This window comes from Sturnus vulgaris, chromosome Z (assembly GCF_052056855.1).
Source record: "Sturnus vulgaris isolate bStuVul1 chromosome Z, bStuVul1.hap1, whole genome shotgun sequence".
NCBI lineage: Eukaryota > Metazoa > Chordata > Aves > Passeriformes > Sturnidae > Sturnus > Sturnus vulgaris.
The window spans coordinates 26,217,397-26,244,830 of NC_142283.1; the positions used below are offsets into that span (position 1 = coordinate 26,217,397).

A 27,434-nucleotide genomic window follows, 5' to 3' on the forward strand; every position below is an offset into this window, starting at 1 on the left:
GTTCTACTTTATGTTAAATATTCTGCAAGCACAGAGCAAGAGATCAGGCAGGAGACAGTGCAAACAACTGATGCAAATAAAATGAGAGGACTCCCTCCAATCAGCAAGATTCAAATCTTGTAAAAAAAAAAAACCTAAATACACCTTGAGTGTTTGATATGCAAAGGAAAGACCTGAGCCATCTAGAACTATGAAGTGAGAAAAATGCATTATGAAAAATGAATGCTTATACAGAAGACTCTCTACATAGGGTTGCTTTCCAGCCAAATCTAAGGAATGTCGTTTGGAATAATTTCAATGCCCCTTACTATTGCAAAATAAAGACCATAAGCAGTTCTTAATAGTGTCAACATATTTTTGACATTTCAAGACTATTTTTCTCAAGCTGTCCAAAACAGAGAGGACCTTCAACTTTATGAACAATCCTGTTACAATATTAAGCAGGAAGAGTCCAAACTATAGTTTTAAGATCTAAACTATAATTTCAAGATGCAATCCAATTGGCATTCTTTAGCATTTCAGGTTGGATAAACAGTCTCCAAGAACAGTTTTTCATCAACAACTCCCCTGTGAAGCCAACATTTTTAGTTAACTGGACACATTTTAGATACCTTACTTGGGAAGAGAACAGAACAAACAGTGAAGACAGCAATGCTTGATGGCTCTTAGCAACAGGGAACCGATTAAATGCCCTTGCCATTCCAGGCAATGTATGTGGCACTGTTTTTGTTTTGTTTGGACATGAGAAAATATTCTTCCCTGACCTCAAATTAATGAAATTTCTAGCTTTTGGCATCACAAGAGATTGAATCCTAAGCAACACAATTTTCAGTGGCTCTTTCAGTACCTTGCTTTGACTTTTTCAATTGCTGATCCATAGGTCTGCTGAGCCTATGAAGCATCTTATCAACAAATAAAGCATTGAAATGGAATAATTTTTGTCCTGGTCAAATGCATGGACACAGGACTTTGCAATGAGATTTGGGCATCTATTTTGATCTCTAGTCTTCAGGAGGATGTGTTCCTCTACAGTACTAGTTCTACAGGTAGGATAGACTCAGTGGAGAAAATCTCTCTTCATCAAAGTCTGGAAAGCACTTTACTCATACACACCTTTTCTGAAAAGGGAAATAGTTAATGAGATGACTAAGTTGCAGGAAATATAAATAAAATCAGTAAAACAGAGACTTGGGAGGGGCCTCAGAGAAAACCAATTCTTTCATTTTAGGAAAATGGCAATTGTGAACAAAAACTAATTCAATGTTTAATCTTTCTAGTGGAAAAAAGATTGTATCTTCATCCTCTTTACCTTTGAAATGCCTTAGACAGTACAATACAGAAACAAATGCCAGCTAATCCAATTATTTAATGGACAAGAGGGCATACTGCTTTATTTAGAATATAACTCTTAAAATGTTGCCTCTCTCAACTCAAATCTGGCATTTTAAATGACATAAGTTTCACACACACAAGGTTTCTCCTGAGAAACTATACTTATTATTACTATTACACTTATTATTACTATTACTAATTAAGTAATAAGGACATATAATGGGCAACAGATGCTTTGCCGATTTTAGATATATGAACGTTTAAATTTTATGAATTTATCTACAGTGTCTTTTGTGGCTAATGGTTAAATACTTCAAATTGTAATTAGATCAGAGTGATGATCCTGAATGGTGGATATTCCTCCTTCTCTAAATTTCTCTGCTGTTTGCAGAAAACCAGAATTCATCTTCAGCACAAGCAATTATCCCACCTAAATTTTAATTCCAGAATGTGTTTGAAATAGCAGAGAAATCACCTTGATAATAGTATCATATGTGGAGTTTAAAACAAGGAGGAGAAGATAGTATCCTTTATCAAATTGGTGATGTATATTTATTTTACATGCCATTTCTTGCCTTAGTGTACAATCTGTAGGTGAGAGCATTACAAATTATGTGTCTTCTGTTAAGTGTGATAAAATAGCCAATACACAGTGGTTTGTAAAGAGAGGACATCGTTCCCCAGTGCTCATGTTATTGTTCCTTTTAAAATAATCTATTGCTGCCTTTTATTCTGGTGAAGCTTTATCATTCATTACTAGTTGTGAGCTGGAGTTAATGAGGGACCAGTGACAAGAAAATAGAGAGTCACAAAATTCAAAAATTTCTCCCAGCTCTGACTTGTATCGTTTATAATCTTGGAGCCAGGCTTTGAACTTAGGCCTTGATTCAGGCTTTGATTTGAATTTAGGCCTCGATTCAGACTTTGGTTTAGACAAGCATTAACCAAGTGGTCTATATTAGTGTTCCTTTAAGATTCAACGATTCAAATTATTCTGGTTGTAGGTAGCTTAAGAATGACTTTAAAGCTAAATAAATACTCGAGTACTTTGTGGATGTAGGGTGTTAATAGACAGAGTGCAAGCCAGCCTAGTGAAGTCCATTTGCTACAGAGAAGAAAACCAAGTATTGAGACAGCCTAGCTTTCCAAAGAGTAGGCATGTTAAACCTGCTTGCATATTTCTTTAAAAATCAGGACTTTTCTCCTTGTCCTTTAGCTCACATATCATACTCACAGCTAGAATCAGACGATCTCTTTCAACTAGGTCAGCTAGTTTATTCAAGAGCCTTCCTCGCTCCGAAGCATCCATGGTTCGCCAGGTTGACCCGAGCTCAAAAGCCTTTCTAGCTGCTTTAACTGCCTCGTCTACATCCGCCTGTGGGCAAAACAAAAAACACTTACATGATCAATAGTTGGTTCTGTCGTGAGGCTTTTTTTGCTGCTAAATGTGTAAAGTTTAGTGTAAGTTTAATATAAATTTTAAATAAGAGAAACAATCTCAATCTAATCAAAATTACTATCAGTAATGTTAAACACATGGGTTATTTTCTTTCAAACACTTCTGCCATTTCAGCAATGCAAAATTCTATGAGAAACAGATGAGTTCTCAAAGTTTCCAAAATAAAAATTTATTAAAAAAATGTATTTTTCAAATTTATGTTTTTAAGCCCTTTCTATAAACCAAGCACTTACATTGATGATACAATTTAATGTATTTTATTTACAAAGAGATGCCTGAGTAAGGTAAATGCTTAATTACTCATCTGAAAGTATCTCATAATGCAATGAAGACCAGGTTAGAAAAGCCTGTTTCTTAGGTTATTTCATAAAATGAAGAAAAATTCATTATTAAAGAAGACAAATAAATAAATTGAAATATTTATGTATTAAATTATTTTAAAAATAAGCCAGATTTATAAAGCTAAGCCTAAATATTTTGAAGTCTAAGCACTGTCTTTGCATATACCAGCTAATTTATCAGTCCATTAATGTTTTTTTATCACATATTTTGTTATTTATCATTTGGTTTTCACTATAGAAGAAAAATCTACAATGAAACTATTCTGTGGAAAAAGTAATTACAATTTCTTGAAAAAAGGCTTTTGGTACTTTTTGGAATTCTGTATTTCAAAATTCTTGTAAAATTTACCAACAAAAACAGTGACATAAAAAAGATGTTTATTCTAGTCTTTTTTTGTCAGAAACAAAGAAATTTTGAAAAAAAAGAAAAAATATATGACAGATTTCCCAGAGAAATTTGCATGCAGTGTTTGAAGGATATCTTTCAAGCAGTTTTTGTACTGCTGTTTGCTAATATCTTCTCCAGGGAAATAATTCTCAAGGCTGACTAAGTCGGCAAATTCAACTAAGTCAACACTACAGTCAATTGTTTAAAATATGAACCAGATCTTGAATCTTTAACTGATGTTGGTAGCCATCAACTAATTTAAGAAGCTGTGAGTGGAGTGTGTTAGTGGCTTGGAAAGCCCAACACAGACCTGTGAAGCAGAAGGCCACAGAACTTCCAAAAATTCTTCCAGGAAATTTGGGAAAATTTAGGAAGCAACTATATGAATAGCATAGCCATTACTATAGAATAATACTGGTGTCAGTCACCTACAGCAGGTGGCTGAATTCTACCAAATTAAGATTTGCTTTTCTTCAGACTGTGTCAGCATACCGTCAAACAACCTCATCACTATCTGTGACTCTTATCATAAATTTTCTACATCTTTGCAATAGGACTCAAGGCTTGTGGCTTGGCCTTAACTGGAAAAGGAGAAAGGGAAGAAAGGTCATATGAATATGAACAATATAAATTAAAGCTAAATTGTCTGGTGTTCTTTCTGTTAGAAGTGCAGAAGTAATTAAAACCGAGAAAAATAATATAGAGTAATATAGGGCTGTGAATGAAAAGTATAAAAATATTGTTCTTCAACTGTATGAAATTTAATTTAATTACATAAATTTACACTATGAATATAAAGACTCCCTTCTGAGCCAGTTCAGATTTATTACAGAAGTACATTTAGTTTACATATGTTGAGCATTTGGTGAGCTGCTTTATTACTAGGGGCCTTTAGGATTAGGAATGTAGCTCGAAAGAGCCATCAAACTGGAAGAAAACAGTTCCCACCCACATATATGTCTGTTCATTGTAATCTCTTCTTTTGTAAAATATCACTGCAAGGCAGTGGACAGCCCTTTGTCAACTCTATTGTATGCACAAATTAAATTCCTAAAATCTCTTGGCTCATTATCTGAGGTCTAGCCTCTTGCATATTAGGTTCATAATGGCTGTGTAATTTACTAGATCTGCACAATTTACTAGGCTATTTAGTTAATAGCAGTTGTCATTACTTATTAGTTTGCAAAATTATTGAAGAGAAAGCAAACCTGTGTTTGGAATAGTATTATCTCTTTATTTAATGAGTTGTTAGAGAGCTTGCAAGAAAAGAAAGCTGCAAAAATTTTGAATGGAAACTGAACGGTTGCAGGTTAAAAGTAATTTAATTTGGGGATGATAAATTATCAGAGTCTCAGCGCTATTTATAGATAGATGGTATTAAAGAAAAGAAAATCCTTTGAAAACTTTAGGTTTTTTAATTTTTAAAGATTATGTCACTCCAGGTAAAAAATTAAAAGTCAGACTTTCACAGCCATGTTTTTCTAACAAAATGTTTGAAATGCGTCTTCATTGTGACCTTCGTAGTAATTTGTGATCACTATTGCTTAAGTACTAGACAATATTAGAGACAAAGATTATTAGGAGAGTTGTGATGAGATTACAGACCAGAGTAAGAAAGATTTAATGAGAAGATGATTCTGAGTCTATTTCTCAAAAGAGAATTTTATTTCAGTGTGAATTTCGGTACAGTAAATTAAAAAAAGTCTGAAAAAACACATGGTCATTATATTGGCAATAATTTTGGTGAACTAATATCACAGACAAACTTACAAATTTTGCATTAGTTCTACTGGATAACATTTTGACTTTAAGCTTAAAAAATGCTTGTTATACATTCTAGAGATGCATATTTCTTGACTAAAATGAATATATAATCTTGCGAGAAATGTAAAAAAAAAATTTTACATCTGGATGCAAGATTGACTTTATAGTGAAAATGTAGGAAATTAAATACATATGTGCAAGAACCAAACCAGTAATTATAAAAACCGCTTTATTTCCAGTTACAGTTATTTTGTGAACTGGAAATCCAACCTTCATTTTTTGTATTTACTTTCTGAGAATATATTTAAAAAGCCATTTCCTTGGTCAGCACTTTTAATGCTATTAAAGACATTGCTTATCCTATTTAAAAAACCTACTACCTTCCTTACATTTAAATTATATAGTAGCACTAGGCAAATCCTGTTTGAAAGAAAAATACAAAGCAAAAGTACAGAGATTAGGGCTTAGGTTTTCATTATATCTTTGATTACATGGCATCTATCTGAAACTTTCTATTACAGAATATCATAAATATAAAAAAATGTTCCTTTACAGTTTTCTTTTAAATTTTTACACTTTCAATTTTTTTAAAAAAATTTTTAATCATCTGCTTCATTGATTCAACGTGCTTTAAGGAGGTCAGTTTTGGAAGAATTAGTGACTATTTGATAGGCTACCCTCAGCTTCAAAGTAATTTTTAGGACTATGTTCCAGTATGTTTTTCACAAAACAAAATATTTGAAGGAGGCAGTACTAAGAATACATATAGATAAAAATACTCATGGCAGTGATCATCTTCACAAAATTTGTGGGAAAGCATTTGTCCTTTTTATATTTTCTATGAGGAAAGCCCTTACATAAATGTGTAATGAACAAGATTATATGACTTTTTAATGAAGAAAACATAACAGGAAAAAAAATAAAATCCGAACTAAATTTTTAGATGCCAATGATCACAGATAAGAAAAAGTAAACAAATCAACAGAAAATATTCCTTCAGAAATTTTCTCATATAAACTGATAGTAAAGCAGTGTTTCAGCATCTCTTTACAAAAAAATATCATTATTATTATTATTATTATTATTATTAATTATTTATTATTATTATTATTATTATTATTATTATTATTATTATTATTATTATTATTATTATTATTATTATTATTATTATTATTATTATTATTTTAAAGGGTTTGAAAAAGAAGGTATACAGGATGAAGTAGGTTCATCTGAGGTGATGTTTTGCATTACACAATTGACTGCTTGCCTTCCTGCTTTTAGGATGCACTGAAAGAAAAGTTGCAGTTAAGGGCAAGAAAGAAAATCCTACCTTGTCACCTTCTTCAACCTCACAGATTTTCTCTTCAGTTGCAGGATTAAAGACTTCGAATTTTTTACCACTGATTGAATCATGCCATTCATTGTTTATGAATATCTGCAGGAGAAGAAAGAGTGCACAATATTAGTAACACATACATATCTGTTGTCTGTTATATGTTTTAGTGAATAAATCTATCTTTCATAGCTGAGAGCTGCCAGATTCATAGATGTCTGAACTAAAACTGGATAGCTATTACTACATTATTCTGAAGAGATGAATAATCACATACACGCTTAACCAGGATCAGGTTTTAAAACTGACTTCCTTTGGAGAGGCAAACTTTACATTGCATTTTTACTTTGTTTCCTGTCATAAAAATATGCTGTTGTAAAGGGGTCCTTCCCCTCTCTGTAGTAGAAGGGAGGTACAGCCCTAAATGACCTGTGGAAAACTATCTAAGTTTCCCAATTGTCACAGGTTTGGTAACAATGAAAAGCCTTTCTGTTACACAGCCTGACAGAAGAAAACCCAGTCCTTGGATTTAATAAGTATGGTATATTGGATTAATGCTGTATTTACCTTTGCTTTGATTTATCTTCATTCACTTCTGCCAAAAAAAGAAAATCCCAACCAAAACCAAACCAAGCCAAAACCACCAAATATATAAAACCAATAGCAGGGTTTTTTGAAATTGAAGCTGAGACTGAAAAACCCCTGCTATTGTCATAGTCAATTGAATGAGTTAAAGAATCATGGAATGGATAAGTCTGAAAGGGACCACAGTGGGGTCATATGGCCCAATCTCCCTGCTTAAGTAGGATTATATTAAAGCACAGTGCACAGAATTGCACCCAGATAGTTCTGTGTGCTTAGGACATGCATAAGGATCTCTGGGTGAAATTTGAGGTACTTATCTCTGTTCACAAATGCAAAACAGAGCCTGGGTCTTACCTGTGGGTGCACAAGATCTGTACTACTCTAGAGCCTGCCATCTCTGGGACACTGTTGGTAAAATGGTCAAAGTGGTTTAATTTTTTTTAAACTGTGGGTTAACCTTGAAACAGAAAGGAAATGCTCATTGAAAATACCTGATAAATGCACAGCTGTCTAAAAGAGGAGGATAAGTTGCTAATAAGTGTTTTGTATGTTGCTTCTTGAAGTGGACATGATAAGATATACAGTCCAAAGTTAAGAGCACTTGTCCTTCTCTGCCTGACCCTCTATGATCTCTGGGTCCAGGTCAGTGCTGAAATGGGTGTGCCATGCTAAGCTGTTCTACCTTGAACCCACTCTCCTGATGCTGGTGGGCTGGTGCCCTCCCTTTTCACTGTCTTCCAGTGCCATTGCATTCTAGGAATGTGTGTGGGAACTCAGTTGTACTCACCTGTAAGGACATGTCAGGCTCTGACTCACTGTACCAGGTATTTTGAGCTCAAATTTTGCTTCTCTCTAGAGTCAAGGCATCTTGACCCACAGTTAGTCACTGGAGTCTAGCAATGAGACCAGCTAGCACTCTCCATTAGGACAAAGAACCTACTGCTACTGCTTAGAGTAACAGGAACTTTGAAGTAGAAAACCAGAAAATACTTTGGTGTAGGCAAAGTAGGTGATGGTAGATGACTCAGAGCAAGACAATATCAAGACACCAGAACTTCAGGATAACTGCTTTTTGTCACAGAAACTTGAGGAATAAATCCTTCCACTACAACCACCTATGTTACTAGAATGTGACAGATTTCAGGGAATAAATTTTCTGCATCATACTATAACTGGTTGAGTAGTTGTTAATAATTGGTGGATTTTTTATTATATAACCATCAAGATTGATAAAATTAATATCTCTAAATGTATATGGCAACAATCTGCTAACATATGAATATATTCCTGTATTATGCTAATACAGTTCTGTATGTTTCTTCTTGTCTTTATATGGGCAACTTATACAGTGTCATTGTCACCTCTGACCATCAGGACTGACCAGCAAACTTCTGATTTAACAAAAGCTGTCTGTGAAATAAATATCTAAGTCCATGGAAATTTCTGATAGGTGATGAAGTAAGTTGTAAGAATATCCACACAAAATTCCAATTGTGGTGAAAGGACAAAGACAGCCGTTAAAGGGTTAACATGAAAAAAGCCATTGCCAAGAAAAGAGACAAAGTAAAAGGTAAATATTAATATAACACTGCTATGATGTTACAGTATGCCAAATTCATATCTGCCTGTGAAAGGAATAATAGAAAAACATACCATTTTTGGAAATATTTAAAGTGCTTGTTTAAATACTACATTTATTGCACCAATCAATATCACCCATTATATTAGTTTGGAATATATTTCTTATTAATGTTTCTAATACCATTCCTATTTAAAACATAACTTCATTCTATTAAATATATATACAATATTGTATCAGAGTTGTATAAATCAAGCTACCCAGATGTCTTTCATAAGCTAGATAGCAGCCTTGCAAAATGGGGGCAAGAAAGATGGGAAAGAAAAAAGTCAAAACTCTCAAGTAACCTGTATTAACACATTTCAGGCAGCTGTATTCATTAATGTGCATGCAGCCATACTCATAAAATGCTGTGGAGTATTTGCTACAAACAGGATGTGGATCTCTAAATCCAGGCAACACTGAAGTATCAGCTAACAGCAGCCTCTAGCAACAACCTTGACCTGCTGAAGAAAACAGTGTCTGGGATGATCCTGATTTTCAGTGAGATTTTTTTTGTGTTTTTTCAGTGAGTCAGAACTCCACTGACAGCTCTTCAGACACAAATGCAAAGGACCTACGCCTCCGTGGCAAGTGCTATGTGCTGTCTGTGGTGACTGACTACTGCCCACGAAGTTTAGGGCTACAGATTTAGTTTAAAAAGATTTAGAAATATTGTTACAGATGTTTTGTAACTGTTATTTCACTGGAATTTCAGGAGAGAAGTTTTTTGTTTTTGTTTTTTTAATTTCAACAACCCGAAGAGATAACGACTGTTCAGATTTCTTTGCAGTAGAGCTGGAAATACAGTTTTCCAGTAGATGAGACTATACACTGTAAGATCTTAGTATTTTAAATAACACAGAGGTGACATCAGTCAAAAAGCTTCTAGTGCCTTTTATTCTTCAGTGTCATACAGAAATAAAATCTTGCATTTCTGACATGATTGATTTCAGTTGAAATGACCTAATACCATCCACTTGGTGTTGAAGTTACCTGTAAGACTACAGTATTTCTGTCCTTGTTTATATAGTTGATTTTGTCACTCGGACGATCTGAGCAGAGAATTGAGACACAAGACATGAACTTTGCCTCTGCCAACAGGGTGGTTTCTTTTCCTTCACTTCTGGAGTATTTTGAAAGAATTGTGAATTCATTTTGAAGTATTGCTAGACAGGAAGTACCATATTTGTGTCTGTGCTCCATGAGGGAAGAACACTATATCTATGCTGAAAAAAAATTTAGGGTCTTTACATTAAGTGTCATCATCTTATGAAACATAAATTTTTGCTTAATCTTCCTTAGAATAAGGGTTGTCTTTTTCGTGAGTTCAATATTGTGCAGTCTGTACAGGGTTTCAGGCTTCAATGCCTCTGCAAAATAACTTAAAAGTACAGCTTAAAAAGAAAATTTCTGCTATTGCATTGATCCCATATTCAGCATCTTTCTATAAACACACTGTTTATTAGGGAGGAATTTTTATATAATTCTCTAGTATTGATTTACATTCTAATTTATACAGAGATGTAGTCAAGAAAAGTAATGGAACTAATTAAAATGCGGACCTTCCCTAACTTAGCTGAAAAGGACAGGTTTTGAAATATGGAAATAAAGGTCTAAATTATCTTCTGTTTAGATATCAGAAACTCTTACAAACTTACAGTATAAGAAAAAGCAAAGCCTCTTCCCACCTTAAGTCTGCCCCTGGCTATAGCAAAATTTTCCTTGACAATACTCTTCTAATGAGCCCAGTTTCCTGTTTTACAGAGCTGAAAGTGAACATCAGATTTGAACCTTTGCTCATCTGACTGCTCTAAAGCTTTCTCGTGTGGACTGTGAAGCAGGGAATTACACAAGCAGCTTTTTTTTACAGTGCACGAACAATGAGGAGACACCAGGGCCGAAGCTGGACATGTGCTGGAGGCAATTTAGCATCACTTGTGTGAGGTGGTGCATAGGGCTGAAAAAATGTTGTACCTGTTCACTCCTGCTTATATAGATTGTGACAGCCATTCAGGTACTCCCAAGTACAATAACTCATTAAAAATTTACTTGGCAGTAAATTTTACAGATACATCTAAACCCTAAAGTTTTGTGGCCCAAGAGGAGGCTCATTTCAAGTGCTATAAATTCTAATTTACTAGTCTCATAATATGGCATGGAATCTCACTGTATTCTTGGAGCAATAAAATTAAAATATGAGTTATTTCTTAAGGTACTACCAAAGAATGAAAATTTAAGCTTTAAACAAATATGTCAATATAGATATTGCTGTGAAATCTCCTTCTTTTCTCTCCCTCAGGTTTTTCCTTACAAGAAGTTTATATTTGGCTAATATTTAATGAAACATTTTTTTCCCTCCCTTGTAATGTGCTATCATTGATGCAGGAACATTTTACTGCTGCAATGGACTAACAATCAAAGAACATACTCTTTCTATTAAATACTATGTAATTTTTTTAAATTTTCCACTTAGTGGATCTGTGTCCACAAAGTGAGCTGGTCTTAGAAAGAGTAAGTTTCTATAGTACCTTTCTAGCTCATTGCCTTTCCCCAGATATTCCAATCACATTTTTGAGCTTTTATGTCACACCTTTGTTTTTGAAGCCACTGGCTGCAGCATATTAATGTTCAGCTATAATTTTGCTTTACTCATAGTACTTTACCCTTCCCCACTTCCTGATATTCCACATGTAGCTTAGCAAGAGAATGTTCAGCTCTTTTCTCCCCTTTGTGTAACTTGACACTAATAATTAACTAATCTGAGTTTCTCTGATTAAAGTAGTAGTACAGGGTTTAGTGTATGTGAAAGCATCATGACAGAAAGCATTTGTCAAGCAATCATTGTCTAATTCCTTAGTGTTGACTAAGTAAAATATTTACTAACACATTTTTAGCTAGCTACCAAAACTCATTTGGTTCATCTTTAAAGGAAGCTCATATATAAAACCAATTCAAGATTACTTTCTGGTTCAAAATCCAAGCCAATTTCACTGCATAAAATAAATTTTATTTGATGTCTGAAAGTCAAATTTCATGAAGAGGGTTAAGTACTATAATATATGTAAAAAGCTTACTCTGAAATAGAGCTATACCAATATATAGATCATTTAGTTAAGTGGACCCTGTGAAAAGCCACAAATGATCCAAATCATAGAAAATAAAATAGAGAGACTTAAGTAAAGAGAGTACTTGGAACATCTCCCGTAGATTTCTCTTCAAATCATTTTGTGATGACTGTTGGCATTATGCAATGGCAGAAAAAGAGAAATTGGAGGTTAATAGATGAAGGACCTGGTTCTAGGTGATTTAGACAGAAAGATTAATACATGAGCAGTAATTAGTGCTTCCCTCATCTTGATCCTTCCAGTGTTACTAGTCACCCACATCCCACGTTCTAACTTGAATGGGACAGGAGAGGAATGGGATGGGTAAGAACAAAAGAGTGCAAAGGCCTTATTAAATTGTGGGATGAGTGTTGCATATGGAGTGACATTTCTATTTTCCCAAGTCCCTATCCCTCAGTATGCTGCCGAGGCTTTCAGACAATCCTGTGTGCAACTTGAAGAGAGAAGGACAGAATGGCACAAAATCAAGCCTCCACAGACATGTGCTAGATTTTATAAACAAGTGCATTGCATTTCTACAGTTAGAATTTATATGCAGCTTTTAAGGAAATGGTACCTTTTGCCAAGGCAAAAGAAACATTTATTATGTGATACAGTTCCTGAATACACACTACAAACCAGACTTTTCAGCAGTGCTGGCTGTCTTGTGGTTGCTTTTTTGTATTAACAGAATAGATTTTTAATAATGAAATATTTTAGAAGGATGGAAATATTTACAGGAATTTGTGTCTTGCATATTCGTACATCAGTTGGTGTTTTTCTCATATTAGTTTTTATCCCTTGGAAAACTAAAAAAATCAAAGAGTAAAATGATTTTTTTTTGAGACAGGAAGAGCAGTAGCAGGCTATCACATGGCAGAACTACATATCTTTCCTGTTAAATATTTACAAAGTAAGATCCTGCATGATTTATTCAAGAAAGACATGTAGTGGAACATGGTTAAGTTTTTTCCATTAGATAGAAAGGATAGCACGGAATTTAAAATAGGTAATTTAGATGAATACCTGCTTTAGGAAAAGAAACTAAACAGTGGTTATAGAAAATAAAATTATTTCCCTTACAATGATACTAAGAAAAATAAAAGAACAGTAAGCAAGAATCTCTAGAGCTAAGAGGTCTTTTCTAAGCAATTCAAAACTGAGTGTTTCAGAGGGAAAAGTTCCTGGCAACACTTTTTTCCAAAATTCTGGCAGATATCCGTGTATTATGATATAATATTATGATATAAAATGAGGAAAGAGTCTTTAAGCCTGAACACAAGTCTGGATTCAGACCTTCTTTACCTGTATATTTCTAACTCTATATGGAAAGAATTTTCTATTTCAAGAAGTTTATGGTACTATTGCATAGTTAGATTGGTAGACTATATCTAGTTTATTAGCTACTTACCTGAAAAACAAATTCAAAACCAGATTCATTTTCTCTAATGTAAATATGTGACCAGTATTAATTTTATTTTAGTTTCATTTTCATGCATCCCTTTCTGTGTAAACTTATTTATTTCTGTGTAAGCTTAATTATTTGAATCTGATTATAACACAATGCAATATCCTAACATTTTAATTTGCTGCTTTAATTCACTGTTCTGAAAAATAATATAGTAGAAACATTTCCTTCTTTGCTCCATTTATACTTTTTGGTAAACTTATCACTGATGAAAATTTGTTTCAGGAGAAAACCAACACCCACACCAAGCGAAATATGGAATTATTCTATTATGCATGCACATATAGGTGCTTTAAATTAGGTTAAAAGGATCACGGAACATCACTTGCTAATATGTGTAAAATCAAAATTCAGTCAGAATAAGCATTTTAAGCATTGATTTATTGTGGCTTCCATAGTTCATATAAGGTTAAAATGAGCACATCCTACTGTCTGAAGTGCATGTATAAGAAAGATTAGGAAAAGCAAATGCTACTAACCTTGGTGTACTTAATTTTCAGATCTTTTAATGGTTCTGGCAGCGCTGGCATAGTTGGAGCAGGATTGCCATCTGAGCCTTGCTTCTTCATGTTTTCAGTTGAGAAGTTTGAAGATGTTCCTGAAACACAGGTGAAATAAGGTATGAAGGGAATACAGTGATTTTTGCCCTGACTGAGCTCTTGGCGTTATTTGTGCTTTTTTATCTGAACCAGCCATGGTATATTTGCATACAGGAATATGATTGGATGAAAGAATTCATCGCAAAGAGAAAATGACACTACTTATTTTTATGACCAAAAGCTACAGCATATTCAGTGAGCTGAGACCTCGATGAAGCACATGCTGCTGAAACAATCTGCCTGTGCAGACACTATGAATTCCTTACTGAAGAACAGAGTTTAAGGCCTCCTCATCTGTAAAATTACTTTCTCTCAGCAGGCAGGTACCCAGATTCTAAGGGAACTTCTTCACATATTTGAAGGCAGGTCTGAAGGTAAAGATAGACTTGTTAGCTCTGAAAAAGAACTAAGCCCTTGTCACTAGAAAGGTAATGAGAATAATTACCAGAGCTAGAGATCATTCATTTAAAAAAAAAGCCACCTTGGGTTACATTTTAATATGTTCAGAGTATATTAGAAGTACTGTAATTAATGTTTGTTTTGTAGATCACAGAAATAAGGGAAGACTGTGGTGATAAAAAATCTTTTATGTGTTTTTAGAGAAATGTGAAGGTAGATCAATCCAGAAAACTTCTCTCTGGGTAGAACTAAGCAAAAACTTGTTGTTTTTTTCTTTGAGACAGCACCACAAATTTAAGGACAAAGTTTTTAACACAGTGCCCTTTGGAATATCTAAGTCCAAAACAAATTGTTCAATAGACTAGACTTTTCTGGATGGAACCCAGTTTTCTGTTCTTTTCTTATTCAAAGAAAAACACATATCTTGCGTAGGCAAATAATTTTATGAGACACAAGAAACTCCTTTTTTTCATCTAGTCCTCTGATTAGTGATCTCAACTTGTTTTTATATGCTAGGCTTCAGATTTATGCACAGTGGATCAAACCATAGAAATAGAATGAAATTATCTTATTGCTATCATTGAGACTACATAAATACTTGGAGAATTCACTGCTCACAGTTATTTCAGGTATCAGGCATCATCTAAACCATCTATCAATGGAGGACCTGTAATTGACAGATGAGACAGGATATCATGAGCTTAATTTTACCATGCTTTCATTATATTTCATGTGCTTTCTCAATTAAAGTGCATGCCATCATTATTATAGATGATTTTTGTATCTGGACATATAGTTTGAGCATGAGTTCTGAAATTTAGATAGGTTCAAGTTATTTCTGGTAAACAGAGAATTCTACTGTCACAGTAAATGTCTTTCAGTGAGATGTAAAGAGCAGTGTGGACTGAAACAAGTTTCAGTCATTCACCTTGTCCTGTGGATGAAGGGCACCCATTCCCACTGCTAAAAGCACTGTGGTATTGAAGGTTACCTGCTCACTTATGTAGTTTTGGATGCATCCATCAGCTTTTCTGCCTTAGTTATCTGGCTGAAGACATCTGAACATGGAACAGTACATTTGAAAGTTTTTTGGGCCCCATTATCAGTTTAACATATTGGGCTACAGTATTTGCCTGCCTTAGAGACTGTCTTTGAGTCTCATGTCTTATGCAGAAAACAGAATGTCTAAATAAGCCTTGTTCATTTTTATCTAGAATATGACTTTTCCTGTGTAGAATTCTTTTTTCCAGATTTAGATACTAAAGTCTTCTCTAGCAATCTTCCTGCCACTTTCTACCAATCTTTCCATATTAACCACAGTTTGTTTCTAGTTAATTTCGCGAAAAATTGCTCAGATTTGCCTAACAAGAGATGCAAAACAGAGATCACTGGATTTCTCTGGTTTCAGGTAAAGCAAAGGTCTTTCTCACAGATGAATGTGTTTTAATTGCATTCTCATTTCGGTACCATTGTATTCCTAATTAAAAAAAGAAAACAGCACATTTTCTCTAGAAGTTAATTATTATAGCTTCTTATGAAAATGATAACATGTATCTTCTTTCCTTATCTATAAAGGACAGCCTGAAATCTCTGTAGGCAGACTTTAAAGACGCTGGATGAAAAGTTTCAACTTTTCCATACATGCTGGTAATCACTGCTTTGTTTTCCACACCATTTATTCATTTGAGACATATTTTTCTCTTTCTGTTTCCCTCTTTCACCCTTGGATTTCATGAATCACCTTCACTTTCTTATTTATTTTCAGAGTAGGAATGCTTTTAGCCTAGTGCGGGAAGTATTTTATTTTCCTCATATACCATCTTCCTGTTTATTGTAGCTTTCTATTATTTTCATTCTAGGACTTTTTCTCCATCCTGAGTCACAATTCTTTCACATTTCACCTAAATAATGATATGCAATTCAAGACCTATAACTATTTATAGGACTGTACTATTATTTCAAGTAGTGGATTATACAACAATCAGATATTACAGTTATTAAAGCTTACATAGTTGAAGCTTACATAGTTTTGTTAATGTTTTCTTGGAAACATATTCTATCTAATTCTTTCATTTCTTTTGGTCAATAATTTGATTGCTATTTGTTACCTTTTCACTGCCAAAGGTAGGAACCATAGAGCCTCCACACCCTAGAGAAGCATGCAATGCATTTTCTGACTCTGTGGTAGTGCTTTCTATATTCCACAGCATAACATTTATTCCAGTTCAAAACTACCAAGTTCCCTTGCTTAATACAAGTTCAGAGTGGAACAAGAGTAGAGGTTCACTGTGCAAATTGTGATTAAGCTGTGCTATGCCTTGCTGAACTACATTGGCTGTGTTAAAATACGAGACCAATAGCTGAATTATAGCTATAGGTCTGACTTATGTCACTTTGTGTCAGGAAGTTAAGTAAAAGTTTCATGCTAGAAAAAAGTTCTAAATGGTTTTTCTATGTGTCTCTTCTCAAAGATTGAAAAAAAGAATTAATAACCAAACACAGCATACTAAATTACAAGTTCCCCTCATACATTACCATAGAGTGGGACATCAACAATGCCGTAACATTCTCACTAAATTCATTGTACTCTAAGTGGGCAAACTATTGGGCCTCTACTGAGATTCACTGCAGCCTCATATTCATTATATAAGATTTAATTTAATAACCAGAAGTGCACAGATGAAGGTAGAGCTTCTAGTTGGGCTAACTGTAAATCCAACTAATGAAACCTGTGTGCCACAAGAACAAGCCAGATGTGACCTGTGACTTGGTTCTTGTCTCTAAACACAGTGCTAGTTCCATCTGTAATGCCCTGGCCTTTCCTAGCTGCCCTGAGATATAAGTCCAGGAGCCATTTTTTATTTTATTTGGCATTCTTATGTCAGTGTATGCTGAACTAATAGTGTCTGAAAACTATGATTTTGTTCTATGCTTTCTAGCATTTCATCGAGAAATATTTACTTTATACTGTAAAAGAAGATTATTCTGGGAATTTTGTTTGTCCAGAAATTATTTTGATTTCTCTAAAGGTCATAAACTCTTGGTATGTTACACCCATAAGTAGACACAAGCTTGTATTTTTTCTAAACAGTCTTTTTTTCTCTCTTTTGTTTTCTGTTTTTTTTAATGGCTGCCATATTGTCTTTCAAGTTGCCACGGTCCAGGTGCCTTCACTCTCCAGCAATAAGGGACAACTGACTTAATCTTTGTGTAAAGCTGAAATTGTAATCATAGCAGTAAGAAAATCTGGTCCATATGTTTCTGCAGAAAACAAACCTTCATATATTTGATCATTAAAGAAATCTAATTCTTATCTTGTTCTAGACATGCTCGAAGGCGCATAGATCACATAAGATTGCATATATTTAGCTTTAACCACCTCCAAAGTCAGAGGACATTAGAGTGCAAGGACTTTATTGACATTTCAAAAGTATAGGAATAAATTGTGACAGTGGATATGTTTAGGCTGCTGCATTTCATCATACAAGTTGGAGGAAAGGGATGCTGTCCAGAGGGACTTGAAGAGGCTTGAGAGGTGGTCCTGTGAGAGCCTAAAAAGGTCCAACAGTCTTGCATCTGGGTTGGGGCAATCCAAAGCACAAAAACTGTGCTGGCAAAAAATAGACTGAGAGCAACCCTAAGGAGAACTCGGGGGTTTTAGTGGGTGAGAATATCAACAGTTTTGGCAATTTGTACTGGCATCCCAGAAGGTTAACTGCATCCTGGGCTCCACAAATAGAAATGAGGCCATCAGGTCGAGGGAGACATTTCTCCCCTCTACTCTGCACTAATGACACCTCACTTGCAGTGCTGCATCCAGCTCTGGTGTTCTCAGCTTAAGAATGAAGTGGACCTGTTGGAATAAATCCATGGAGATGCTCAGAATAATGGAGCACCTCCTGCAGGGAAACACACGGAGAGTTGGAGCTGTTCACCTTGGAGAAAATAAGGGTCTGGGGACATCTCATGGCAGCCATCATTAAAGGGGGCCTGTCACAAGAAAGTTGGAAAAGTGAAGTTTCCTGTAGACATGTAGTGACAAGCGGTAATAGGTTTCACTCAAAAAGGGCAGGTTTAGATTAGGTATCAGGAAGAAATTCTTTACTGTGAGGATGGTGATGCCCTGGCACAGGTTGCTCAGAGAAGTTGTGGATGCCCCTGGAAGAGTCCAAGGCCAGGCTGGATGAGAGTCTGAGAAATCTGATCTAGTGGAAAGTGTCCCTGCCCATGGCAGGGGGATTGGAAATAAATAATACTTAAGGTCCCTTCCAATACAAATCAGTCTATCATTCTATGATGCAAAATACATTTTTAGAATTATTTATTTATCTTTCTGTTACTTGGACATCTGCTCATTGTAGCCTATTCTTTTTTTGTAGCATGAATCATAATGTATATTGATTTTTGGAAACAGATGTTTTATTTTTGTATACAGGACAATTTGCACATAAAATAATGACTAAAATGTGATCATAAAACCATCAAACTAAAATAAAAGGAGTTGGATATATTATGGGTCAATGAGAGACTGAGTAGTGGTGCAGGAATTATTACACCATTTTATAAAACATTTATCTAGGGAGCTCATTCTGTTACAGGAAGTAATATTTTTCATAATATAAATTAGAAGACTATCTATTTCATCATTACAGTATTTCTTAAAAGTTGCAGGAATATTTGGTAGTATGTAGTACATTTTGCATCCTTAAATTGAAGCGATTTAAATTTTTTTCCCTTTTTTCATTTTATCATTAAATAATCATACAAATAAAACATGCAAGAGTTTCTGTGCAGAAGGCAATCAAGAAGAAACAAAAAGAATTCAGTATAATCTGATGCAACAAAAGTGTATCTATTTCCAGAGAAATAAGAAAATTCCCACAAAACTGGGATAAGATCTGTAAAAAAACATAACTGGCTTGTAAAGATCTGTCTCTGCATTTGACCTAAATATGGAGTATAAGCTCCTCTATTTTACTCATATCAATAGAATTTTCCATACTCTCCTAATTCCTACTTATTATTCAATTCTGACATAAAATATTTGCTGTTAAGGTTATAGAAAGAGTCAATAAGTTATCATATGACAAAAAAATGGGTTATTCAATTACGATAAATTAGTTTTCATGTCAATGGGGCAATTTTAATTAACAAATGTCAATTGCTTTTCTAACTTTATGACAGAAGTCGACATTTATATCTTTTTTGCAAAACTGGACAGAATATCTGGTCTAAGAAAATGAGAACTATTAATAGTATAATATTACCAGAACAATGCATTAGTTAATAAATGAGTACAGTTTTATTATAAATCCAGTCTTGGCAGCATAAAATGAATTCTATTTAGAGTATCTTTTTGTGAATCAGAACAAATTTATTCCTGCATTTTCTGTTAAAAATTAAACCATTAAAAAAAATTTTGGTACATAGTTCAAATGAGGGGGCAAGTAACAAGTAATGCAATAGTTTGAAGATTTCTCAAATAATTGATTACAAATAAAGAGAAAGATTTTATGACACAGGTCACAATAAAAACTCTTATCAGTGAACTTCATGAATAATTTGATGCAAATCAATCGAAAAAACTTGTCAGGGTTTGATCAGAATCAGACCCAACACTAGTTATTAACCTACATTAGCAACAATTACTGCCAAGTAATTTTCAGCATTTCCTCCATAAACCTTTGTTTCAAAGCCAAGTTTTAGACAGCCTCAACTGATTTTACATAATTGCTATGTGTGCTTTTTAAGCCTCTGTGTAGTAATTGTGTTCTTCAGCTATGAAAGACTCACAAGTGAAAAAAACCTTCTTTCTTCCTAATTTTAGTTTTAAAGAGGGTCTAAAAGAAGTCTCTGTACAGCTAAAATTAAAAATAGGCAGAGGTATATTTAACACCTATCTTTCTTCAATATTTAGAAACAATTCTCTGAATTAATATTCCTTAATTTCTTTACATCAGTTTTTATTACATTCATGTTACTATCTTATATTAATTATCAACATAATCAAAACAGTAGTTTTGAAAAGCTTATTTTTGTGTGTTTTGAGATAGAATGTACAAGGTCCTGAGTTCCCTGCAGAACAAAAATCCAAATCCTTTTACTCAAGATGAGTACCTTTTCCATACATCATGGTAGTTAAATGCTAGAACAGAATCTGGAACATGCAATTAATAGAATGTCTACTTAAGTTGCAACTGAACTGATGTAAAACTAATACAAAGTCCATGATTATTCATTTTTGTCATCCTGTCCCCTCCATTTCCCACTCTAACTTGCTATTTATTATTTATACTATTATTTCCAGGAAGTTCCTATAGAACTGGCTAGAAACCATGCATCAGATAAATAATCTTGAGGTCAAAATTGCTCTTTATAGCACTTGAAATGTAATAAGAACTGCTGAGAAAGAGCCATATTTGCAGTAGGAAACTGACTTATTAGGAATAAAAAACTTGGCACAGAGACTAATCACACAGCATTTCCAAATTGACTGGGACACTCAAGTACTTTCCTTGCATTGTATTGTCAATGGGGGACTTTGATGGATTTCCAGCTTCTCTGTTTCTCAACTTTTTAGTTTAACTTAAACAAACAAACAAATAGTATGAAGCAAGACCTGCCTTTGTTTGCAAATCTCAGGGAGGTTTCTGTGGATGCTGTCAGAGATTGTTGTTTCTAATGAAAAGTGAACTTTAGCCAGGTTGTAAGTCTGTGCATATCTGGTCTGGGGGACTAGGACTCAGAATTCAAATTCCAATACAGAATAAAAATTTTGCAGTACATTAAGAAGAGTCTCTGTTTTCCAGCTGATAGAGTCTACTCTCCTTTTAAGGTAATTAGTAAGATTTACATTATCCCCTGTTCTGTAGCTAAAGTCTTAATTTCAAGTTTAGACATAGAGAGTCGGCTACATTACCTTGTTAATTGTTCCCATTTTTCTCTATTTTGTCATGATTACAGAATCACAGAATCAGCTATTTTGGAAAAGACCTTTGAGGTAATCAAGCCCAACCTGTGATCCAACACCATGTTGTCTAGACCATGGCACTGAGTTCCACATCCAGGCTTTTCTTAAACACCTCCAGGGATGGTGACTCCAGCACCTCCCTGAGCAGCCCATCCCAATGCCCAACTGCCTTGTCTGTGAAGAACTTCCTAATATCCTAATGGTTTTAATCCAATTCCCATAAGTCTGTTGGTAGAAATATTGTATTACTGTGTGTGCTACTCATTAGCAATCACTGAGAATGAGAATTAACAGCTAAAGTAGTTGACTAGGATTTTTAAAAAGATGATGTGATCAGTCCAGCATCCACTAAATCCTGTCAAGAGCTTTCCATTGTCTGGCAAATCCTCTGAAGAAGCAGTTTTAAGTCCTAGTAATCATCTAATTAAATAATTGCATTTATTATTTATATGAGTTGTGAGAAGTTTGAAGTGTATTAGTAGTTTCTGCAAGATGCCTTGAATGCATTTCAGAATGGAAAATAGACGATAACAATGTGGTACAGGAAATCAGGTTAATAACATGTACTTTGGGAACTAATCTTTTAGCTTTGCTACAGAAATGTGCTAGCCAACAGAATTACTAATGCAAACCCAGCAACAGTAAACCTTGGAAGGAACCAAGCTTACAGTGGAAACCATACCCCAGTATGTGGTGTGTGACATTATTCACTTTTCATCTAAAATTAAAAGTATGCTTTGTGGATGTGCTTCCTGTGTATGCCTTTATTTTTTATCGCAGATAGATAGAACAAGATTCACTTTTTGGGACTGATTCAATAAATATATTTCACTTCTCTTCTAAGAAGAAAATTTGAAAAAGAAGGAAAATTGTTTCTCAAAGGCGCAAGAATGTTTGAAATGGGAACATTGTAGTCCAATAAAATGTTACAGCACTTAACTAACTTATTGTAATTCTGAGGAAAAAAATGCCTGCAAATATTTTCTGATTGTTACAGAATTTATAAGAAAACAAGAGTAACATTTGTTGGGATTTTTGGTCCAAGAAATGTGGCATATGTTCTGCTTCTCTTTCCATAAACACATGAAATCCTACAGTTTCAGAGTGCTTTTTCTGTTTGATATTTTGTAATATTAGGCTAATCCTCTGGTCATCTGTGGATGCAGCCCTGGTAATTTACACAATTAAGAATGTAAGTAAGATTTATTTTATATGATTTTTGTGTAACATCATCTGCCAAAGTGTCCCAGAAAAGACTCTATTGCAGACCTTTAAAGCAAATCTCTGAGGAGTTTTATATATATATTTAAAATTAAGTTAAAATTGTATCTATTTTAATTTAACTGTACAAATTAAAAGGTAGTAGAATAATTTAAAACCTCCTTGTTTCTTTTAATTTGTATAAAAAAACTATGAGAACGGAGAACATCAAGGTTTCTTATTCCTGAGATAAACAATTATGTTGAAAACATTTTACTGCATTTTTCAACATCTTACTGAAGCCTGCCAGATACATATTCTCTGGGATATTGCTTTGGTAGTGAGAATGCTAGGTTTTATGCACAGCAGTTATAATAAGTACTGAAAAATTTCTTTGAGTTGTACATTTCCTGGATGATATTTGTATTCTGGGGTGATAATGATAGCAGTAAACTGAAATTTACTTGGATGATCAGCACATCATGCTGGAGACAGCAGAGGCAAAAATAAATCAAAGGCAGGAGACAGTGATCAAAAGCAGAGTTACTATTTATTCCTTACAAATTTTCAATGAAAACAAGTGTGCTGTTATAAATCTGGCTTGAAAAATTAAACTATTGCTTGTCTTTCTTGGCTTAGCTTGCCAGACTCCACTGACAGAATGTTTGCAGGTAGTGGAAGACAGTATTTAATCTTTCATAACCAACATAAGTTCACATTTATTTTGCTCAGGATAAGGTTTAAAAAAAACTACTCCTTTATTACTCCTTTTATCATTGTCAAGAAAGATTTAAAATTTCATCTCAAAACTAAGTAAAATTCTGGTGTTTCCTCACAACATCCCCTGAAATTTTCTATTAATTTGGCATAGGAAAGTAGAAAAACTTTTACTTAAACTGATGGTAAAAAATGGAGAGATTGAAGGGAGAAGCATCAGAGGAAAGAGATACTGCCAAACTACATACAAGCTAAAGATTAGAACACTAATCAAAATACAGTTTTGATGAGATGAAGATTTAGCTACTGTGGGCTAAGATATGAATTAGAATGAGAGAGAATTGTATATATCAATCTACTTAAACAACCTGAGTGAATGCAAGCAAACTTTTTAGGAAAGATCTCAATAGGAAACTTTTGTTTTATAGTGTGCACTCTGAATATTTTCCCATTCTAACTTAACAATGGCTAAATCCTCCTTTTGCCACCTCAATGAGAGCACAAGCACACAGTTTATGTTTCCTTGCAGTCGATAAACATCCATACCTCTGTGATATGCCTTTTGAAGAGAAATGTTCCCAAAGCAATTGTCCAAGTTGTCAAGTGCTGGAAGCTGGAGCTTGAACTGCAGTTCCACTTTTCCGGCAGAAACCAGGTTTTTTTTTCTGGGCAGAGCAACTTTTCTTCCACTGTACTCTAGTCAGTTAATCACATTAGTTAGGGGCATACAAGGGCACTCAATCTCTTTTCTAACTCTGAAACTTCTCACTTTTCTATTCATCATTCCTTGATAAATCTTTCCCTGTGTCTTGTTTTAAATCCCTGGAGTACACTAGAAGTGTAAGCATTAAGGCTGGCAGCGACACACTCAGTACACTAGAACATGTTCTATTTTGTTCTCTCACAGGTAACTGTTGCACTGATGAAACTGCAGTATCAGTTTGGAGCATACTGTCTATGAATCCTTACACTTTCTTGTCTTTTTTTCACAAGATAAACTTTCCTTTTTTATTCTTTCATCAGTAGCAACTCTATTAGCAAAATCTGCATAGCTGATTTCTTGTGAGAAATCAAATTTAAAAAAAAATAAAAATATATTTGCAACAATTATATAGTACCTGTGTAATATCTGTCTAATATTTTCCAACATTGTAAGTTCTTTTAAACTCTCTAAACTTTTAAACTTCCCTACACATTCTTTTTCAAAGCGTCCTTCATTGTCAAGGACACCTAATGATAGAAAATAATACTGTCATGTCTCTGTGAAAGGAGAAGAAAATTACTCAGTAGTTTTTCTCAAAACACTACTCAGGAGTGTTCTGAGAAACACTACAGAGTAGCTGTTCACTGACAAGAAATGAGATTCAAGTGCTGTAATTTGCAATGAAAGGAAGAAAAAATTTAAAATGAGAACATGTTCATCTAGCTATATAAGTCATATAAGTTCATCTGAATTCAACGAATACTGTTTAATTGTCACAGGATGGAAGTAAATTTATCAATACTTTTAGTACTCACAGTTCAGAAATGTTCAGTTCTCAAGGAATTTCATTTTCAGTTCACTTAATACAATCACAACTATTTAATCATAGGCAGCAGTTTTTGGGTGGAAGGATGATCAGTTTAAGAAATTCTGAAAGACAAAGTGGAAAAGTTGCTTTGGCAATATTTTTCTTATGATTTATTTTCCCATTTCTTCTCCTTGTGATAACATGTAAAGCAAAATAATATGAATATTTTATTCTGTTGGATTATAAAGTCTTGTTTTAGTGTAGCTACAGTTAAAAGTGTAAAAACAAAGCAACATCAAATACACTAACTGTTTTTTATGAGGGTAGAGAAATAGCTATCTTGCCATCCTATCTCTGTGACAACTGTAAGAGTGAATAAGGCTAAAGTTTCAAAAAGTAATTTCAAATCCATCGCCTTTTTTTCCTATATAATCCCTAATTCCATCATGAACTGGAGTTTAGAACTAGTTAAATAATACACACTGAAAACATATTCTGAAGGCTATGTACTTTTGTACAACATTTCATTGTTAATATATACAATTACCACAAAGAATATTTCTTGAACTTAGTCATGGCAAATTGTTTTAGAAAAGGTTTTAAAATTTCAAACACACAGAAATGTCATAACTTCACAAATGCCCCCAAATAAAAGTTCTCAGAGTTCTCTTTTATTTTCCCCAGACCTGACCACAAAATTAGAAAAGCTGCTTCCTTTGATCTAAAAAGATATTACTTCTCAGGGTTTTAAATTTTATTTACTACTAAATTTTTTTCAATTTTGGAATAAATATTAATGCTAATATATGTTTAAAAGAAGATCATTTAAATTCATTGACTCAAATTAAGGCTTAAGAAGTATGCTAGCAACCAAGAAAAGAGACTAACCTGAGTATTATGTAAAGACATTTTTTCAAATAGATTTGTGCCTGTAGCTGTACAGTCAATATGGAAAATTCAGAATGAATATTAATGATAGAAAATACTTTGCTTGATGGTGGGCATTTGCAGAAGCCTACAGTCTGTGTAATGCCATGCAGTGGTTTAAAAAGGAAGGGTTTGTAAAAAGGGATGGTCAGGGTTCAGAAACTGAAAGGATATTTAGGTAGTTAACTCCATTACAGTAAGAATACGCCCAATTTATTATAACAATTTAAGTTATCCATCCCCATGATTGAAATAGAAAGCATTCAAATATCTCTGGATAAAAGATGAAAAAGTTTTTTGTATAGATTTTTATGCTGCTATATGAAGAAGAAAAAAATTCTGCATACAGCAAATTGTACTCACTATCACTAAATCTTTTTCCAGCATTCTTATTAACAGATTAAGGCTTATTAATCATCCAAATTTCCCACCAATCCTCTAGCTTTTTAGGAAATTAGCAATCCAATTAATATTCTGTATGTGCCTGTGCACAAGATGATTTTGGTTGATCATAATTAGTATTTTTCTGTATAGCTTAAGCAAATTCTTTGAGTTCACAAATTCTATTGTTACAGCTCAACATTATAAGCTTTGTTGCCTCTATTCTTTCATTACCTCTTTTCTGTTTTTCTGTATTTTTTTGTTTAGCTAGCAATATCTGCTTTAATGTACTTTTTAGCAATTTGTCTAAACATATAAGTGATGAATTTTTAAATAATACTTAGTCTGAGTTTTAATTCTGAGGTGAATTTAAGCACTGTATCAAATCCAAAAAGATCATTATTTCAAGTGTCAAAGTATTACTGTTTCATGCTACCAGTATATTTATCTCTGCGAATCTACCTCTTTTTGTCTCAAGAGTAAGTGTAAATCAACTGCAATGCAAGCATAAGCATTAGCAGCACAAGATAAACTGTCATCATGCCAAACTGAATTGGAGCAGTTTTTAGTATCAACTTTGGATCCTAATGGGTCCTATGTTGATCCACTAGGAGCAGTATCTCTTAAAGGAGAATTTATAAAACAATTTGCTTTATGTTTTTTAATATCTCTGGTTAGACAACCACATGTTTGAAGTGCTGTGCCACTAATACCTACAGGAGACAGACACCTTTGCATTACCTGTGCATTTTAGAAGCTACTTTTCTCTTGGTTCTGTTTATTCTCTTACCTTGCATTCTGAAGCTTTCACAAAGTGTCATACTGAGCGTGGCTCAAGCTGAGCTTGCGTGTGTCTGAACTGAACTGCAGAGATAGCAGTGAGCTGAGAACACTCAGGACAGTAGATCCTGCTTTGTTACGTAACAACCTTCTAGTCATTCCTCTCAGCTTGTGACAAATGCCTGCCCTGGTTTATTACATACTAAAATGCAAATTTCTTACACCACAGCACTATCTTTCTCCTACTCTTGCCATACCAGTCTACATGTTAATGGAAGACAGGGGTTTTGTGTGCATTGCTCAGAAAATCGTGCATGGAGCAGTTTCAGGGGCTGGCCTATTGGTATAACATAAGGAAAGCTACAGGATATGTTAGAAACCATAGTTCTTATCTGAGCATGTGAAGGGATAAATATCTCTACTCTTGAAGAATCACCAGTATGATTATTATATGTGTGATAAGGGGGAAATTATTTCCTCCCTTTCTAAAAGTTTTTACATTCTGGACACCTTTTTGATAGATTTTAGATTAATGTGGTTTTACTACTTCCCCCT

At 34.0% G+C, this 27,434-nt stretch overlaps 1 protein-coding gene across 1 annotated transcript in view; it reads right to left on the reverse strand.

Annotated features, from left to right (window-relative positions):
* The window catches only part of ALDH1A1 (aldehyde dehydrogenase 1 family member A1), a 43,635-nt gene extending 16,636 nt beyond the window's left edge, over window positions 1-26,999 (reverse strand). The window contains exons 1-6 of the mRNA XM_014886288.2: window positions 26,890-26,999; window positions 24,799-24,913; window positions 23,827-23,976; window positions 13,875-13,993; window positions 6,615-6,719; window positions 2,567-2,707 (exon numbers count right to left, since the gene is read on the reverse strand). Coding sequence (XP_014741774.1) covers window positions 2,567-2,707; window positions 6,615-6,719; window positions 13,875-13,964 — 336 coding nt within the window. The 5' untranslated portion in view covers window positions 13,965-13,993; window positions 23,827-23,976; window positions 24,799-24,913; window positions 26,890-26,999. The remainder of the gene's footprint in view (window positions 1-2,566; window positions 2,708-6,614; window positions 6,720-13,874; window positions 13,994-23,826; window positions 23,977-24,798; window positions 24,914-26,889) is intronic.
* Between the last annotated feature and the right edge of the window lie 435 nt (window positions 27,000-27,434).